General features: G+C 44.4%; 1 protein-coding gene across 1 annotated transcript in view; it reads left to right on the top strand.

Annotated features, from left to right (window-relative positions):
- NPLOC4 (NPL4 homolog, ubiquitin recognition factor) overlaps positions 1–19,778 on the top strand; it is a 65,460-nt gene that overhangs the window by 234 nt on the left and 45,448 nt on the right. The window contains exons 2-3 of the mRNA XM_049859311.1: positions 3,037–3,117; positions 18,025–18,137. Coding sequence (XP_049715268.1) covers positions 3,037–3,117; positions 18,025–18,137 — 194 coding nt within the window. The remainder of the gene's footprint in view (positions 1–3,036; positions 3,118–18,024; positions 18,138–19,778) is intronic.

The following is a 19,778-nucleotide window of genomic DNA, read 5'->3' as shown; positions in this document are numbered from 1 at the left end:
CTCGGCCTGTGGGGAGGCGGCCCGCGACCCGGCCCCTTCCTCTTCCCGTCGGCTTTCTCCGCGGTGGCCGGGCTCCCCTCGCCGGCTTTGATTTCCCTTGGCTTCTGCGGTCCCTGAACCCCAGCGGAGGATTAGCTGCCCGGGTTCTGCCCGGCTCTGCCCCGGGTGGGGAAGGGAAGGGCCGGGCCTCCAGCGGGGAGATCGATCTGCCCTAACGGGAAAGCTTGGTCCTCGCAGGCATCCCTGTCTGAGGAGACGTTCGCGGCTTCCACTGGGGTCCTCCCAGCCGCTCCTCACCCCTCTCACTCCCTTCTGCCTGCCCACCCCCGGGCCGGTAGGTGCCTCGTCGTGAGTCTGGGGGAGCAGCTTCCACAGACGGGGTCGACGGGCGTCCTCCCCGGGTCAGGGAGACCTTGACAACTGCTTACTTAAAAGGACTGCTGTAGAGAAAGTTGATTTCAGTTTTTACCTTAGAGTAGGAAGTGGCATGTTCTCCTTTCCCCTTAAGATGAAAAAGTCAGTGCGAATCAGAAAACAGACTGATGGTTCCTGAACTTGTGAAAAGTTTCCCTTCAGAAGTAAATGAGGCAGGAAAATGAAACAGAGCGTCAGGCCTGAAGAAGTGTGTTAGCATGAAGGACGCTGTGGGATTTCAGGGAGCACAGCAGGACGGGTGACAGGTGGCGTCCAGACCTGAGCACTGCGACCCCACTTTGCCAGGTGTCTGGCCTGCTGTCGGTACTTGTTTCTGGGAGTCTTGGGTCTGCCAGAAACTCCAGTGCTCGGGTGTAAGCGTTTCTCCAGTCCCTTCTTCTCCTTACTCAGCACTGCAGGGGCCTTGGTGTGTCCTCCGTGTTTCCCAACCTGGAGATGAGCAGGAGGAATAAATGGCCCAGAGGAACTTTAGGAAAGCTGACTTCTTTAAAAATCAGACTTACTTAGACTAGGAAGAGACTATAGGGTCACGATGAGTCAGAATCGACTCGACAGCAGTGAGTTTAGCGTCAGAACCTGCTTTCAAAATTTGTTTTTAACTGTGATACTTTAAACTGAGTTAAAGTAACCGGGCACAAATGAGTTCGATTATATAGGAGGCCAGGTTTTCTCACTGATAGCATTGAGTATCTTGTCAAATTTACTCAATTTGTGAGGAATTAAAACAGACCCTTCTTGTAAAATTCATTTCAAAAGGTTTTCTTCTAAAAACTTATGTGGGTATGATTGATTTTTAACTTATCAATACTTCGACACCCCCAAGAAGGATTCTGGGCTTATTATCTTATTAATAGGTTAACTGAGTTACCGAGAGGCTGTGCTCATCTGTTTAATCTGTGCTCCTAGGTCTGTTTCTTCTAGGGTATTTAATTTTGTAGCCTATGCCAGAGGCCAAGCCAGCTTCCCTCAGCACACATCTTTGTTTCTTGTTAAATGGTGGACTGGTCTTGGAAAGCTGGACTGTTGCAGGTGATCAGTTTGTAGAACTCTCCAGAAACATTCAAGCCAGACCTTTAGTTCCTCTGCATGGAGGACCTGCCCTCGTTCCTCCATGATCAAAGAAGCAGGTCACAGAATCCCCCACTAAGAAGAGAGACAGAGCTCTTTTCTTAACGTGCCTTAAGCATTTCAGAAACGAGGGGAAGTGTTTCCCTAATGCCTGTGCTGTGCATTCTGAAAAATGCTTTTCCCAGGTACCGAGTCCAGGGTGGAGTGCCATGGAATCAAAAGCTAAAAAAATTAATTTGTATTTGTTCTCCACACAGATGAGTGAGAAAATTAAATTAAAAATATTCTGTGCTTTTCATCCTTGGAATATTCATAGGCATCATTGAAAACAAACTGTAAAAGTTGAGAACAACATGGGGCCCAAGTGTTTTTAGTCAAGTGAAAGTTTTCAGAAAACCAGAAAGACACAGGATCCAACTATTAAGAAAATTTATATTATTAGTTAGTTTGATCCCAAAATGGACAAGTTCAGAAGATCATAAGCTTTTGTGGCATTTTCCAATTTATCAGTGAGACTTTTTTCCTTACATGGCTTGTGACATTTTTCATCTGCAATTGTTTTAAATACAATGCCCAGTGCAGGGGCTGCCGAGAGTGCTGACATGAGCCCTTTTTGGCATGTTCTTGTCTGCTGTCCTCCCGTCCCTCTGGTGGTTGGAGCAGCCTTTGCCATGCTGTGTGCAGCGGGCATGCCCTTTCACGCTCCTCGACTTCAGAGCAGAGGCTTTGGTCAAAGTAAACGGCAAGACATAGAGTGCGAAGCTTGTGCACCTGGAACGTGACGCTCGTTGTCCACTGCTCTTCCAGGCCTCCCCCATTTCTGGCTGGCCATGAAAATACTTTTTAAAACCCACTAAGTTTTACAATGATATTAAAAGCCTTAATTTTCTTTTAATCTTTTTATTAAAGATAAATCACACATAACAGATTTTCTTTGATTTTTTTTTAAGTCAGTCTAGTATATGTGTGGAAACCCTGGTGGCGTAGTGATTAAGTGCTACGGCTGCTAACCAAAAGGTCAGCAGTTCAAATCCGCCAGGCTCTCCTTGGAAACCATATGGGGCCGTTCTACTCTGACCTATAGGGTCAGTATGAGTTGGAATCGACTCGACGGCAGTGGGTTTGGGTTTTTTTTGGTTAGTATCTGTATATACATTTTGGAACAAAGTGAAATTGTTTTTAAAGAAGCCAGTCATTAATGATTTGATGGTGTTTGTCTTTGTAATTCTCAAAGTCTGGAGAGAAAGATGCTTTTTTTAGTGGTTAAAGACTGACGTTGTATTTTTCTGACTAAAACAGGCTAAGACTTGAGAATCAGGGCAGTACTCAGGCTGTCGTCTGACCTCTCAGATGCTGATGAACCACACCCCTCTGCTTTATCTAGAAAGATTGGGTTGGGTGTTGAAAGGGGAAAGGTGCTTTGACTTTCAGTTTCAGTGACCCAGGTGCCGAAAGGCTGTAGCACATTGGTCCTAACACCCAGTCAGGACCTTACTATTCCCTGCAGTCACCACCTTGTTTCATTTACAACAGATAATCCGTGTCCAGTCCCCAGAGGGGGTGAAGCGAATCACAGCAACAAAGAGAGAAACAGCTGCAGCGTTTTTGAAAAAGGTACCCTTGGCTTTGGCTTGCACCTGTTGGGCTCCCCCCCCATACCCCCATCATCCCTACTCTGTGCCTTTTCTCCTTCCTCGGGTCCTGATCTCCCCCCAGTTCAGTCTCCTGCGTTGCCTTTCTCTGTGATGACTGGGTTGGATTGCTGCAGGATAAGATGTGTGTCTCAGCAGATCACCACGTGAAATCGTGGGACCAAGTGTCCCGAGGCAAGTGTAAAAGTATTTCACTGGAGCAATAGATGCTTTTTTTTTGTGTGTGAAAATATGCATAACAGAACATGCCATCTCACTAATTTCTTTTTTTTTTTCTTTTTTTTTTTATTGTACTTTAGATGAAGGTTCAGAGAACAAACTAGTTTCTCATTAAACAGTTAATACACATATTGTTTTGTGACATTGGTTGCCAACCCCAGGATGTAGCAACACTCTCCGCTTCTTGACCTTGAGTTCCTCAATACCAGCTTTCCTGTCCCCTCCTGTCTTCTTGGCCTTGCCCTTGGTCTGTTGTGCCCATTTAGTCTCATTTTGTTTTAGGGCCCATCTAATCTTTGGCTGAAGGGCAAACCTCAGGAGTGAAGTGACTTCATTACTGAGCTATAAGAGTGTCTGGGGGCCATACTCTTGGGGTTTTTCCAGTCTTTGTCAGAACAGTAAGTCTGGTCTTTTTTTTTTTTTTGAGTTAGAATTTTGTTCTACATTTTTCTCCATACGAGGTGAGACCAGTGGAGTATCTTAGATGGCCACTTACAAGCTTTTAAGACCCCAGATGCTATTCACCAAAGTAGAGTGTAGAATATTTTCTTTATAAACTATGTTTTGCCAGTTGAGCTAGATGTACCCTGAGACCATCTCAACAATTTCTACGTGTACAATTCAGTAACATTGATTCATTCCTCAAGTTGTACAGCCATTCCTGCTGTCTGCTTCCAGATCATTCCACCACCATGAACATAACCTAAGTGCCTCCCCTTCCCCCTCTCCCCGTAACCACTAACGATCTTCGATTTCTATATGTTTACTTGTTTGGTATAAGTGAAGTTGTACAGCATTTGTCCTTCTGTGACTGATGTATTTTGTTCAGCATGATGTTTTCAGGGTTCGTCTGTGTTGTGACATGCGTCAGGACTTCATTCCTCTTTGTAGCTGAGTAGTAGTCCATTATGTGTATACACATATTTTATCTGTCATCTGTTGATGGACACTTGGATCGTCTCCAGAGTTTGACTGCAGTGAAAAGTGCTGCGGCGAACACTGGTGTACGGGTTTTCATTTGCGTTCCTGCCTTCACTTCTTCTGGGTATATATCCAAGGTTGGGATTGCTGGGTCATGTAGTACTTCTCTGTTCAACTTTTTGAGGAACCATCAAACTTTTCCACAGCAACTGTACCATTTTGCATTCCCACCAGCAATGGATGAGGGTTACGGTTTCTCTACGACCTCGCCAACACCTGTTTTTCATCCTTGCCGTTCTAATAGAGGTGAGGTGATTTGGACCAATATTTTTAAGAGTGGAAAACCTTAGTGGTCCTTTGAAGGGGTGGTTACAGTTCATGCTAGGGCAGGCCACACTCTTTAAAAAGAAAGATGTGGATCTGTGTATTCTGAGTGGATTATTGAGTGGGAAAAGCAGGGTGCAGAGAAAAGCCATGTGTAGAATGTTCCCACTCAGTTTTCTAAAAAAACAAAGTCACATGCACACGTCTGTTTGTGGGAGTGCAGAAAGGTATGAGAGAACACGTGCTGAACTTGGGGTGACCCCAGTAGGAGAGGCCTGGTTTTGCTTTATACGTCATACTGGGGGTTGACAAACCACAGCCTAGGGGCCAGCCCCTAATTTTGTAAATGAAGTTGTATTGTAACCCAGCCACACTCACTTGGTTACGTATAGTCTTTGGTTACTTTTGAGCTACTATGGCAGAGTTGAGTAGTTGCTAGAGAGGCCGTATGGCCCGCAGAGATGAAAATATTTACGATCTGGCTCTTCAGGAAAACGTTTGCAACCCCTGCTTTGTGCATTTCTGTGTCTGAATTTCTTGTGAGCAGGTGTTATCTTTGTAATGATAAAAATTAGCGTTTTTCTTGTTAAATGAGCAGAAAGAATTGTGGGGTCCTAGATGTTAGAGAGAGAGAGGGCATCTCAGGTGTTATAAGGTCTGATCTTTAAGTTTTCGCAAACGTGGAGGCTGAAGGCTGGAGGAGGAAAGAGATTTGCTGAGGGTCACATTGGGCGTGTGCTCTGCTCATGAATCCACAGCCCCTGTTTAGGACATTCAGTTTCTGAAAGGTAGTCGCTATCATGTTTCCAATAGCAGTGCTTAAGGGGCCGTTATAAGAAAGAAAGGAAAAAAAATTAGGTGCAGTAGACGGAGTGGAAGAGAACCTCTGAGTCTCTGAGACATTTGTACTAGCCCACTCTTTAGTCTTTCAGTAGCAGCTAACCACCGTCAATTTGCTACTGGGGACAGAATTCTTGAGAGATCATCTGGGACCAAGATGAAGCATTTGGTAGCCGTTGCTGAGAAAATTGCGGGGGTATAATTAAACAGCAGGAATATAAGAACTGCACGCAGGTCTTTACTTTCTTAGGCTCTGTGGTAGAGAAATTTCTTAAACGTAAATCTATGACAACTTTTTAGAGATGGTTTTGTTTGCAACTTGACACTTCTGTGCTTGGTATCATACACAAAGTTGTCAGCAGGTTAAGTTCAGAAGGTTTCAGAAAACCTTAAAACTACAGTGCTGTGGTTAGGACTTTGATTGGCTTCAGAAGCATTCCCCAAATTTGAGCTGATTGTTCCTGACCTGAGAAGGTGTGGACAGGACAGTTGTTACTGGAAGTGGTCGGAGTCGGTGAGGCATCACTTGGTGTTGACTGCTTCAACCCGGAAGGCATCATTAGCACAATAGTTGTTGCTTAGGAGATGCTTTTTTGGGGCTTTTTTAAAATAATTTTTATTGTGCTTTAAGTGAAAGTTTACAAATCAAGTCAGTCTCTCACACAAAAACCCGTATACACCTTGCTACACACTCCCAGTTACTCCCCCGCTAATGAGACAGCCCACTCTCCCCCCACCCTCTCTTCTCGTGTCCATTCTGCCAGCTTCTAACCCCCTCCACCCTCTCATCTCCCCTCCAGGCAGGAGATGCCAACATAGTCTCAAGTGTCCACCTGATCCAAGAAGCTCACTGCTCACCAGCATCCCTCTCCAACCCATTGTCCAGGCCAATCCATGTCTGAAGAGTTGGCTTCGGGAATGGTTCCTGTCGTGGGCCAACAGAAGGTCTGGGGGCCATGACTACCAGGATCCTTCTAGTCTCAGACCATTAAGTCTGGTCTTATGAGAATTTGGGGTCTGCATCCCACTGCTCTCCTGCTCCCTCAGGGGTTCTCTGTTGTGTTCCCTGTCAGGGTAGTCATCAGTTGTAGGCAGGCACCATCTAGTTCTTCTGGTCTCAGGATGTTTTTTTTTTTTTTTTTAATTGTGCTTTAGGTGAAAGTTTACAGCTCAAGTTAATTTCTCGTACAAAAATTTATACACATATTGTTATGTGACCCTAGTTGCAATCCCTGTAATGTGACAGCACGTTCCACCTTTCCACCCCGGGCTTCCCGTGTCCATTCAACCAGGTCCTGTCACTTTATGCCTTCTCACCTCTCATCCAGACAGGAACTGCCCATTTAGTCTCATGTATCTACTTGAACTAAGAAGCACACTCTTCACAAGTGTTATTTTGTGTTTTATGATCCAGTCTAATCTTTGAAGAGTTGGCTTTGAGAATGGTTTTAGCTCTGGGTTGACAGAGTATCCGGGGGCCGTGTCTTCTGGGGTTCCTCAGACCATTAAATCTGGTGTTTTTACTAGAATTTGAGTTCTGCACCCCACTTTTCTCCTGCTCCGTCAGGGACTCTCTGTTGTGTTCCCTGTCAGGGCGGTCATAGGTGGTAGCCAGGCACCATCTAGTTCTGGTCACAGGCTGATGGAGTCTCTGGTTCATGTGGCCCTTTTGTCTCTTGGGCTAATTTTTCCTTGTGTCTTTGGTGTTCTTTATTCTCCTTTGCTCCAAGTGGGTTGGGACCAATTGATACATTTTAGATGGCCACTCGCAAGCTTTTAAGACCCCGGATGCCGCTCACCAAAGTGGGATGCAGAACATTTTCTTGATAAACTTTGTTATTCCAGTTGACCTAGATGTTTCCTGAAACCATGGTCCCCAGATCCTAGCCCAGCTACTTTGTCCCTCAAAGCGTTCGGTTGTGTTCAGGAAACTTCTTAGCTTTTGGTTTAGTCTAGTTGTGCTGACTTTCCCTGTGTTGTGTGTGGTCCTTCCTTTGCTTCATCTAAGATAGTTCTTGTGTACTATCTAGTTAGTGAGTTCCCCTCTCCCTCCCTCCCTAACCTCGTAACCTGTCAAAGAGTATTTTTTTCTGTATTTAACCCTTTTCTTGAGTTCTCTTAATAGTGTCCTTTTGTGACTAATTTCCCTCAGCATAATGCTGTCCAGATTCATCCATGTTTTGAGATGTTTCATGGATTCATCATTGTTCTCTGTCGTTGTGTGTAGGTACCATAATTTGTTTATCCATTCGTCTGTTGATGGGCACTTAGGTCGTTTCCATCTTTTTGCTGTTGTAAACAGTGCTGCAGTGAACATGACGTGTATATATCTATTCGTGTGAGGGCTTTTTATTTCTCTAGGATATATTCCAAGGAGTGGGATTGCTGGATTGTGTGGCACTTCTATTTCTAGCATTTTAAGAAAGTGCCAGATTGATTTCTGAAGTGGTTGTACCATTTTACATTCCCACCAGCAGTGCATAAGTGTTCCAGCCTCCCTACAACCTCTCCAACATTTATTATTTTGTGTTTTTTGGATTAATGCCAGCCTTGTTGGGGTGAGGTGGTATCTCATTGTAGTTTTGATTTGCATTTTTCTAATGGCTAATGTTCATGAGCATTTCCTCATGTATCTGTCAGCTGCCTGAATGTCTTCTTTGGTGAAGTGTCTGTTCATATTCTGCCCACTTTTTAATTGGATTTTTTGTCTTGTTGTTGAGGTGTTGCTGTATATTGTAGATTTTAGAGATTAGACTCTTACTGGACATGTTGTAGCCAAAATTTTTTTCCCAGGTTGTCTTTTTACTCTTTTGGTGAAGTATTTCTATGAGCATAAGTGTTTGATTTTTAGGAGCTCCCAGTTATCTAGTTTTTCTTCTGGTGTTTGTGCGGTGATAGTTATGGTTTGTATTCTGTTTATGCCATGTATTAAGGCTCCTGGCATTGTCCCAATTTTTCCTTCCATCATCTTTATCATTTATATTGAGGTCTTTGATCCATTTTTTGTTAGTTTTTGTGCATGGTATATGAGGTATGGGTCTTGTTTCATTTTTTTGCAGATAGATATCCAGTTATGCCAGCACCATTTGTTAAAGAGACTGTCTTTTCCCTGTTTAACGGACTTTGGTGGACCTTTGTCAAATATCAGCTCCTCACAGATGGATGAATTTACGTCTGGATTCTCAATTCTGTTCTGCTGGTTTCTGTATCCATTGTTGTACCAGTACCAGGCTGTTTTGATTACCATGGCAGGGTACTAGGTTCTAAAATCAGGTAGTGCGAGGCCTCCCACTTTGTTGTTCTTTTTCAGTAATGCATTATTTATCCAGGGCCTCTTCTTTTTTTTTTTTGTTAAGCTTCAAGTGAACATTTACCATTCCAATCAGTCTGTCACATGTAGGTTTACATACATCTTACTCCCTTCTCCCACTTGCTCTCCCCCTATTGAGTCAGCCCTTACAGTCTCTCGTTTCGTGCCAATTTTGCCATCTTCCCTCTCTCTCTATCTTCCCGTCCCCCCTCCAGTCAAGAGTTGCCAGCACACTCTCCAGTGTCCACCTGAGTTAATTAGCTCACTCTTCATCAGCATCTCTCTCCCCCCTCACTGACCAGTCCTTTTCATGCCTGATGATTTGTCTTCGGGGATGGTTCCTGTCCTGTGCCATCAGAAGTTCTGGGGAGCATTGTCTCTGGGATTCCTCTAGTCGCAATCATACCATTAGGTATGGTCTTTTCATGAGAATTTGGGGTCTGTATCCCATTGGTCTCCTGCTCCCTCAGTCCAGGGCCTGTTCTTGATCTTACCAGTGGGGCTCAACTGCCAAGGCTTGGACCCCCTCCTTGACGAATCATTAAATGGCTTGTTTGACGGAAACGTTGAGGGGTCCAGCTGTGGACCTTGAATGACAAGCAGTTTGACATCAGCCCAGGTGGGGAGAGGTGCGTCACTGCTGATGCCTGGCAGGCATGCTTGTAGGACGCAGTTGACTGTGAGATGTATCCTGATGGCTAACAGTAGAAAGAAGACGTCTTACATGTGACCATTTGTGACCTGCTGTTTTTCACTTGACAAGAGGTTATGGACATGACTCTGTGTCAATAAATGTAGATATACATTGTTTTTTAATAATAAACCATTTCTCTGTCCACATATACCTTGTAAACTGTGCTTTAAGATGACCTTCCTCTCCCCTCACCCGTTTCTTAAAAATGTGAGCTGATACGGGAAATGTTGGCAGCTGACTCTTGTTTCTTCGCTTAGTAACCTTGAGAGCTGAGTTAATATGAGGCATTCTGTCTTCTGAAGAAGTTGATGTTTGCAAGTGTGATAAAATGACTTATGTCATAAATATCTCACAGAACCTTAGAATTATCAGTTCCTTTGGGTTCATGAAATACTTCTCAAAATTCCTTCTCTCTGAATCATCAAAAAAGCTATGAGGACAAGTTCCTCTGTCTCTTTCGCTGTTGTCACAGCCCTGGAGTGAGTGTCTGCGTGCTCAGCCTATCCCCTGCCCCCGTGCACTCTTCAGCTTGCACTTCCGCAAGCTGCCCAAGCTCATCAGTCATCCAGGCCCTCCTGCCCACCATGGTAGGCACTTCTTACCTCCTGTGACTTGAGCCCTGTCTTAGTCATTTGGTGTTGCTATAACATAAATACCATAAGTAGGTGGCTTTAACAAACAAAAGTTTATTCTCTCGCATTCTGGAAGGCTAGAAGTCCAAATTCAGGGTGGCAGCTCCAGGGGAGGGCTTTCTCATCTGCTGTGCGTGAAGGTCCTGGTCATCAATCTTCCCCTAGTTGAGGAGCTTCTCAGCACAGGGACCCTGGGTCCAAATAATGCACTATGCTCCCGGTGCTTCTTTCTTGGTGGTATGAGGTCCCTGTGTCTCTGCTCATTTCTGTCTTATATATCTCAAAAGAGATTGGCTTAATGGCCATCTAAGATGCATAAATTGGTCCCAACCCACTTGGAGCAAAGGAGAATGAAGAACACCAAAGACACAAGGAAAATATGAGCCCAAGAGACAGAAAGGGCCACATAAACCAGAGACTCCACTAGTCTGAAACCAGAACTAGATGGTGCCCGGCTACCACCAGTGACCTCCCTGACAGGGAACACAACAGAGAGTGCCTGGTGGAGTGAGAGAAAAGTAGGGTGCAGAACTCACATTCTAGTAAAAAGACCAGACTCAATGGTCTGAGACTGGAGGGACCCCAGAAGACATGGCCCCCAGACTTTCCATTAGCCCAAAACTAAAACCATTCCCGAAGCTAACTCTTTAGACAAAGATTAGACTGGACTGTAAGACAGTGAATGATACTTGTGAAGAGTGTGCTTCTTAGTTCAAGTAGATACATGAGACTAAATGGGCAGCTCTTGTCTGGAGGAGAGATGAGAAAGCAGAAAGGGACAGGAGCTGGTTGAATGGACAAAGGAAACCCAGGGTGGGAAGGAGGAGTGTGCTGTGACAGGGAGAGCAACTAGGGTCACATAACAATGTGTGTGTAAATTTTTGTATGAGAAACTAATTTGAACTGTAAACTTTCACTTAAAGCACAATTTAAAAAAAGATTGGCTTAAGACACAACCTAATCTTGTAGATTGCCTACCATCTCCTTAACTGCCACCAATCCCATCTCATTAACATCATAGAGGCAGGATTTACAGCACACAGTAAAATCACATCAGATGACAAAATGGGGGGCAGTCACAATACTGAGAACCATGGCCCAACCAAATTGATACACATATTTTGGGGGGACACAATTCAATCTGTGACAAGCCCCCAACAGTGTACGATTCCCTCCTTAGAACACATAAGCTTTTCTTTTTACACCGTGAGCTAAAATATAGGCAAAAGGTGCTTAAGATACGTGCAGCCCAGTGACCTGTTATAAAGTGAAAACCCAGGTCAAGACTGCAGTCCCAGGCTCCAGAAGCCATCTGAGGCCCTGGTTCCAGCCCTGCCCCCTCCCCACCTTCTTACTGCCTTTCTCTTCACTGTGTGGATTGCCCCCTCCCCTTTTTTTAAAGTCTCATAACCTTAGTATGCCTTCCTAAACCCCTACATTTTAGCTTAGTTTTGCCTGTTTTTTGAACTTAACATAAATGGACTCACGCTATGTATTCTTTTTGTTATCCTTCACTGTAAACGGTAACCTTAGTTTCTGTTCCATACCGTTTCTTGTTTCACTCCAGTAATTATACATCAAGGTCACACCAGGTGTGAGCGTAAAGCTGTAAGGTTTTAATTCTGCACCTGTGAGGCTCTGCTAAGCTGTTTTTTTACACACTCTGTGCGTTATGTTAGATTTGTCGGTAGATAAAAATATCACAGAGTTCACAGAAACAGCCATTTTTGTAGGAGTACCACAAGAAAGCCTAACATATATATCTCTGCATTCCTTCAAAATGGAATTCAACGTACATGAAATGCTACTGCTGGTTATTATATTTGAAAACGCAGTTCCATCTCATAGAAACCATGTATAAAATGTGAAACTCAGCCTTATAGTCACGTGGGAGTTAGGTTTATTTCATACTCAAAGGGGGCTGGTCGTATGGTCCTCCCCCCGCTTTTTGGATTTTGTATTTATTTATTTATTTTTAGTCTAGGAGTGTTGTGGTCACTTTCATAAAGTTAAAGCTCCTGGTAAAAGATTTCTCATTCTTGGCAATAGTTTGCAATGCTTGTCTACAGAAAAGCATTTTATGTTTTTGTAGAATAAACGAAATATCAAAATTTGTTGGTTTGTATTTAAGCTATTTGACAGAAAAGAAAAATTAAAGGTATTGTTTTCAGTCTTCTATACAAGCAGAATGCTCCTTAGAAGCAAGGATGGCGAGACTACGTCTCACATACTTCGGACATGTTACTAGGAGATATCAGTCCCTGGAGAAGGACATCATGCTAGGTAGAGGGTCAGTGAAAAACAGGAAGACCCTCAACAAGATGGATTGTTACAGTGACTACAGTAGTGGGCTCAAGCATAATAACCATTGTGAGGATGACCCAGGACCAGGCAGTGTTTCATTCTGTCGTACATAGTGTTGGTATAAGTTGGAACTGACTCGATGGCACCTAACACCACCAGAATCATACCTTTTTTTTTTTTTTTTGCCTATGGGAAAACAAGTTTCATGGCCTTCATTTTCTGACGCTGTATTTTATTTTATTTATTTATTAATATTTTATTGTGTTTTTGGTGAAAACTTACACAGGAAATTAGGTTCTCATTTAACAATCTCTATACATATTGTTCACTGACATTGGTTATACTCTTCACAATAAATCAGCGTGCTTGTTATTTCTGCTTAGGTTGTTCTGTTTCTGTTAATGTAGCTTCCCTGTCCCCCCTTGCCTTCTCATCTTTGGTCTATGGTAAATGTTGACCATTTGGTTTCATCTAGGTGACTTTTTTGAGGAGCACGGTACTTAAGGGTGACAGTATTTATTTTATAAGCCAGCCTGTCCTTTGACTGAAAGGTGACCTCTGGGAGTAGTTTGAGTTCCAAGTTTAAAGAGTATCTCAGGGTGATAGTCTCGAGGGTTCATCTAGTTTCTACTGGTCCAGTAAGTCTGGCCTTTTTTTTTTTTTTAGGAATTTGAGTTTTGTTCTACATTTTTCTCCCATTCTACCTGGGACCGTTTATTGGGTACACGGTCGGAATGGCCGGTCATGGTAGCCGGACACCATCTAGTTCTTCTGGTCTCAAGGTAGATAATGTCATTGTTTGTGTAGACTGTTGGCTCTGTGGACCAGTTTCTTTTTGAGTCTTTGGTTTTGTTCTTTCTCTTTAGCTCTGGATGAATAGAGACAGATCAGTAATTGTATCTTAGGTGGCCGCTCACAAGCTTTTAAGACTGTAGATGCTACTCACTGAACTAGGACATGGAACATTGTCTTTATGGACTGTATTATGCCAGCTGACTGAGTTGCCCCATAAGACTATGGTCCTAAGCCCTCAAAACCAGTAGACCAATCCCGTGAGTTGTTGGTTATATCTAGGAAGTATCCATAATTGTGCCCCCTGTATACTTTATTTTGTGCTTGAAAATACATGCAGCACACATAAACATGTTTATACATATGCCTGCAGTTACTCATATATGCCTTCTTCTACATATTTATAGGAAACCCTGGTGGCATAGTGGTTAAATGCTACGGCCGCTAACCAAAAAAGTTCAGTTCAAATCCACCAGGCGCTCCTTGGAAACTCTACGGGGCAGTTGTGTTCTGACCTATAGGGCCACTATGAGTCGGAATGGACTCGACAGCGATGGGGTTTTTTTTTTTTTTGGTTACATACTTATGCCTACTTATATATCTATGTAACCACTTTTTTTTTTTAATACCTCAGATGAAGCTTTACAAAGCAAACTAGTTTCTCGTTAAACAGTTAATACTCATATTGTTTTGTGACACTGGTTGCCAACCCCACGACATGTCAAAACTCTCTCCTTCTCAGTCTTGTTGTTGTTGTCATTGTTAGGTGCTGATGAGTCACCTAACAACGACAACAACAAGATTGAGGAGGGGAGATAGTTGACATGTCATACTTGAATCTTTTCTCTGTTTATCATGATGTTGCTCACTGGTCCAGTTGTGAGAATTTTTGTTTTCTTTATGTTGAGGTGCAATCCATACTGAAGGCAGTGGTCTTTGATCTTCATTAGTCAGTGCTTCAAGTCCTTTTCACTTCTAGCAAGCACGGTTGTGTCGTCTGCATAACGCAGGTTGTTAGTGAGTCTTTCTCTAATCCCGATGCCCCATTCTTCTTCATATAGTCCAGCTTCTTGGATTATTTGCTTAGCATACAGATCGAATAGGTATGGTGAAAAGATACAACCGTGACGCACACCTTTCCTGACTTTCAACCAATCAGTATCCCCTTGCTCTGTCTGAACACTGTCTCTTGATCTCTGTAAAGGTTCCTCACGAGCACAATTAAGTGTTCTGGAATTCCCATTCTTCGCAGCGTTATCCATGATTTGTTATAATCCACATAGGCGAATGCCTTTGCGTAGTCAATAAAACACAGGTAAACATCCCTATCAGAGCAGTCAATGATAGTAGCCAGGCACCAACTAGTTGTGCTGGGCTCAGTCTGGTGGAGGCCGTGGTAGTTGTGGTCCGTTAGTCTTTTGGACTGATCTTTGCCTTGTGTCTTTGGTTTTCTTCATCCTCCCTTGCTCCAGATGGGGTGAGACCAATGGAGTATCTTGGATGGCTGCTCACAAGCTTTTAAGACCCCAGACACTACTCACCAAAGTAGAATGTAGAACATTTTCTTTATGAACTATGTTATGCCAGTTGAGCTAGATGTTCCCTGAGACTGTGATCCCCACAGCCCTTATCCCAGTAATTTGGTCCCTCAGGGAGTTTGGATGCAAGGACATATTTTTTTAGTTTTTTTTTTTTTTATTGTTGCGAAATTGTATGTTCCCCAATGACTTTTTTTTAATACAAATTTCCAGATAAATTGTTTATTCACACAGGTTACATTTATCACAGTTAGTGTTGTCTTTAACTTTGTCTGTACCCATCTGTTTGTGCTCAGACACTGGTCTTTGCTCTGCCCACTATTCCACACTCATTAGGGTTGCATTTCCCATCACCAAAAGTGACAAACCTCTGAGTTCTAAAGTGATGATATATTTCATTAATATTAATAAAAATACACAAAGGATGGGCATCAAGCACTCAAAATTGTTACAGTACATCTGATACAGAGTCTTAGCTTTGTCTTAAAGGTCTTTTCTTGGCCCCACTTTCAGAATGACAACATGAATCTATTTTATTTTTTCACTGGTAGCAAGCAGGGATAGTATATAAAGTTCGTCATCAAACTCTTTTTCTCTAACAGTAGATGCTTTTTAGGTCTTTACAGCTTAGTTCCACATTGAAGGATAAATCAGTCATAGGTAAAAAGCAGTGGAGCGAACGAGGCATGTGTCGTAGGTAAGCTCCTGACTCAGACCTGTGCCTGCCTGTTCGCTGGCCTCTTTTCTAACCTGTATTGTCTCGGAGGGATTTCCATGGCAAGTCTCTGTTTTTAAACCAATCACAAATTTTCATTTAATGGGATAGCTCTTGTACAATTTAGAGTGTTCAGCTTCGTACCCCTGCTCTGCTCCTCTCTCCCATACTCTTCTGAGGATCGTCCTTCAGCCTTGCCGGCAGTGGAGGCTGCTGATGCCGCGCTCTCAGTTTTTGCTTACCGGCAGCTGTTTTTATCCTGGATACGAAGGATCTAGCCACTGGATATAAGATTCCTCCCATTCAGCACTTTAAAGATGCCACTCCATTGCTTTCTGGTCTCATTGTTTTTCTTACGAGAAACCAATTCTGACTTGTATGTAAGGTGCCTTTTTTCATAGGTTGCTTTCTGGATTTTCCCTTTATCTTTGGTCTTCAGCATTTTGACTGTGGTGTGCCCAGGAATTGTTTTCTTTGTGTTTATCCTATTTTGGGGTCTGCTGAGCTTCTTGGACTTGTTAGCTGGTGTTTCTCATCCATTTGGGAAGTTTTCAGCCATCCTTTCTTGGGGACGTTTTTGCTCTCACCTCCTCCTGAGACTCCTCTCACACCTGCCTTATCCTTAGACCCTCCTGAGGCTCTGGCCCTCCTGTCACACCTCTGTCCCCACCTTTACATTCACTGACCTCTTCTGGCGTCACGAGGCCTCCTCCAGCCCCGGTCAGGGGTTTTTGTTTACCTACTGTGTTTTTCAGTTCTAGAATTTCCATTTGGTCTTTTTTTTTTTTTTAATCATTTCCTCTGCTGACATTTCCTGTCTCTTCATTCACCTCTGTTTTCCTTGAATTCTCTGAATGTGTCTCTGTGGGTCCTTGGAAATACTTACACTCCAGTGCCAGTTACTCTGGCATCCTTGAAGAAAGCGCTGCTGTCTTTTCAGCTCAGCCTCATTGGGAGATTGGCTTGTGCGTGCTTCACTGTTCTCACTGCTGTCCAGTGTGTTACTGAAGAAACGAACCCCTGTGTGGTTGTCCTCTCTCCGGATGGTGAACATTGGGGACACGTCTGGCCCTTGGTGGTTAGGAATAGTGCTGCTGTGGGCTCCCTGAGCATTTTGTTCACTTGACTTCCAAGGCGCCTTCCAAGATACCGTGTCCTGTAGTTTTCTTGCTGCTGTACTGGCTGTTTTTCCTGGTTTCCTTTTTGGGCCCCCTCTTCTTCCTGACTTCCTATTATGGGGCCAGGGGCTGTGCTCTGACCCCTTGGTTCTGTCTGCATCATCTCACTGATTTTTTGACTTCAGAAGCTGCCTATTTACTGAGCTCCTTCAACGCAGACAGAGCTCCAGCTCTGGCCTCTCTCCTGGGTGCCTGGAGCTTCTACTAAGTTTGATGGTCATCTCAAGTCTGGATGTCCCATGGAGCCCTGGTCTTGCCCTCCAGGCTTTTCCTCCTCAGCCTTCATGGTCCCCTTCTGCCCATTTATTCAAGCCAGAAATCTGGCCTTGACTCTGGTGTCCATCCTTCCCGCCCCTCATCCCATCTGTTATCAAGGGCTGTAGGTGACACCTGCAGAGTAAGACCCGGACGCTGTGCTCCCTTCTGTATCTCCATTGTCACTGGCCCAGTCTAAAGCACCCTCACCCCTGCCGGAGCTCCTGACATGCGTCCCTGCTTCCACTCTTGCCCAGCCGAACCCTGTTCCCACCTGTCCCAGAGTGGGGCTTTAGACGCAGGACAGGCTCAGTGATGCCCCAGCCCTCAGCCCTTGGTGGCCCCCACTGCTCTTGGGATGGGATACAGACTCCCCTTCCCAGCCGCTGGGTCTCCGTCTGCAGTCTCCTTGCCCTGCTGTACTTGCTCATGTCCTGGCTTCTCTGGGCTTTCTGCCCAAGCCCTTCCTGCTCCCCGGTGTGGTCCTGGCATCTCCTGTCAGTAGTGCTCTTTCCAGCTGTCAGTGGCCTGGAGTATGCTCCCGTTTGGGTCTCTGCTCAGGTGTCCTCTTGGAGAAGCCATCTCTGACCGCCCACCCAAGGCCACGCGTTCTCTGCCCTGCACCTCTGTTGCAGCACTGCCCTCAACCGCCAGTCTCTCTTGTCTACTCTGTTTCCCGCATTTGACAGTAGGAAGCTTGGGGGTTCCAAGCACCTAGCACAGTGCCAGCACAGCAGATCCTTGTTACTGAATTCATGGCATCCTCCCACACTTCATTTTTCTTCTCTTGTCAGGTTTCAGAATTGCACTTAGGTTTTTAGAATTGATTTCAAAAGTAGAGTTAACCTTCCCAGACGTGGCCGTGACTGTCAGCCTGCTTCACACTCTTCCGTGTGTCCTACTGTCTGTCTTCTGCACAAGCGCCTTGCTTCTCTTGGGCCACCTTTCTCATTTTAATCACCATCGGTGTGAGCAGTACCATGTCCCCAAAGGAGAGCGAAATAGCAAGAGGAGTCCAGTAAACGAGGGGCAGTTTCTAAATCCACGGTGCCGGGGACTGAGTCCCAGCAGTGCCTGCCATGCTTGTTGTGTATGTAGAGATACTGACGTGTTTCACTAAACCCCTGTTGTTTTGGGCTTGTTTTAGGTTGCAAAAGAATTTGGCTTCCAAAACAACGGCTTTTCAGTTTACATCAATAGAAACAAGACGGGAGAGATAACAGCATCATCCAACAAGTCCCTCAACGTGCTAAAGATCAAGTGAGTGCCAGTGGGGGGACGGGAGCAGAGAGGAGGGATGGCAGCAGCTGTCCAGCTGAGGTGCCGTCCTCACACCACTCAAGTTACATCCTGTTAATTGCCCAAGATGCGGGCCGTTGTATTTCTCACCAGTCCTTGGCATCTTCCTGAGTCTTCAATTACTGTCGGCCAGACTTTATTGACTTTTTAGTATTCGGGGCACGTCATTGAGAAGAGAGATTTACTATCCGGGTCTGGGTCCTAAGAGGGGTAGGCTGCACACTCAGCTGCTTTTCGGCAGCGAAAGGCCTTGAACAGAGCTCTGGGGCAGAAATCATGTCAGCTGCTGTGCTGCCTCAAGACCTGTCTGCTGGGTGAATGGGAGCCCAGCGACACAGTGGCCCCATACCCAATAATTCCTGCTGGCAGTGTCCCCAGTGCACATGTTCCCTGGATGAGTAGTGTCCTTAGGGGCTCCAAGGTGCAGAGACCTGTCTTGTCGTTCTTTGGAACAGGGGGTGGGAAACTGCAGCCCACTGCCTGTTTTTACGGGTTTTATTGGGATGCAGCCATGTCCGTTTGTTGACGTGTGGTCGGTGGCTGCTTTCGTGCTACAAAGAGCTCTCACTGGCTGTGTACCTTGGGGAAGCTGCTTGACGTCCTTGCAGCTAGGATCAGTGCCTGCTCCCTTGCACGGTGTCCGCATGTGGTGGGCACTCAGGAAATGGGGACTGGGTTTAACCACCCTGATGGCTGGACACAGAGTGGGAGGTCACAGAGTGAACAGCTTTGGACAGCAGTCAAATGGTGCTGGTGTAATGCCAGCATTAGACCAGTGCTCCTGGACAGTTACAAAATCCCAGAGGTGGCACCTCGCGCACCTATTTTTACCTGTTTTCTAGAGAATATCTTTTTAATGGTAATTGTAACCCTTCCTGACCAGTGTGGATATAGACTTTGAGAACTAGACCACTGTTTGAGATTTATTTATCTGAAACATGTCTTTATTTCGCTCATGTTTTTAAGAGACTTATAGCTCTCCTCTTTGAGCTCCGGGAAGATGGAATTGCACTGTCTTCTGTCTCACGGTGTTGCTGTTCAGCAATCCATCATAACTCTAATTGTTCCTTTGTAGGGGATCAGTTTTCTCTGGCTATTTAAGGTCTGTATGTCTTGTTTAGCCCACCTTAATTTGGAAACCCTGGTGGCGTAGTGGTTAAGTGCTACAGCTGTGAACCATAAAGGTCAGCAGTTCGAATCCACCAGGCGCTCGTTGGAAACTCTATGGGGCACTTCTACTCTGTACTATAGGGTCGCTATGAGTCGGAGTCGACTCGATGGCAATGGGTTTGATTTTTGGTTTTTAATGTAACTTTGGCTTTTTGTATCTGCAGATTTGTGTCTTTGATCAATCCTTATCTTTGATCCATTGTTGGGCATTATTTCTTCAAATATTAGCTCTCCCCCATTTTTATTATGTCAAGGAATAGAATTTTTAAAACTGAAATTACATTTTTAAAAATTCTGTTTTATTTCTTTAAAAAGTTTGGTTGGTCATTAAAAAAAACTTTAATGTAGAATATTTTAAACATATATAAAATATAAAATTAGACTAATATAACGAATCCATTCATATTCTCTCCCATCTTGAAGAATTATCAG

Source organism: Elephas maximus, chromosome 19 (assembly GCF_024166365.1).
Source record: "Elephas maximus indicus isolate mEleMax1 chromosome 19, mEleMax1 primary haplotype, whole genome shotgun sequence".
Classification (NCBI taxonomy): Eukaryota; Metazoa; Chordata; class Mammalia; order Proboscidea; family Elephantidae; genus Elephas; species Elephas maximus.
This window is presented reverse-complemented; position numbering and strand designations above follow the sequence as displayed.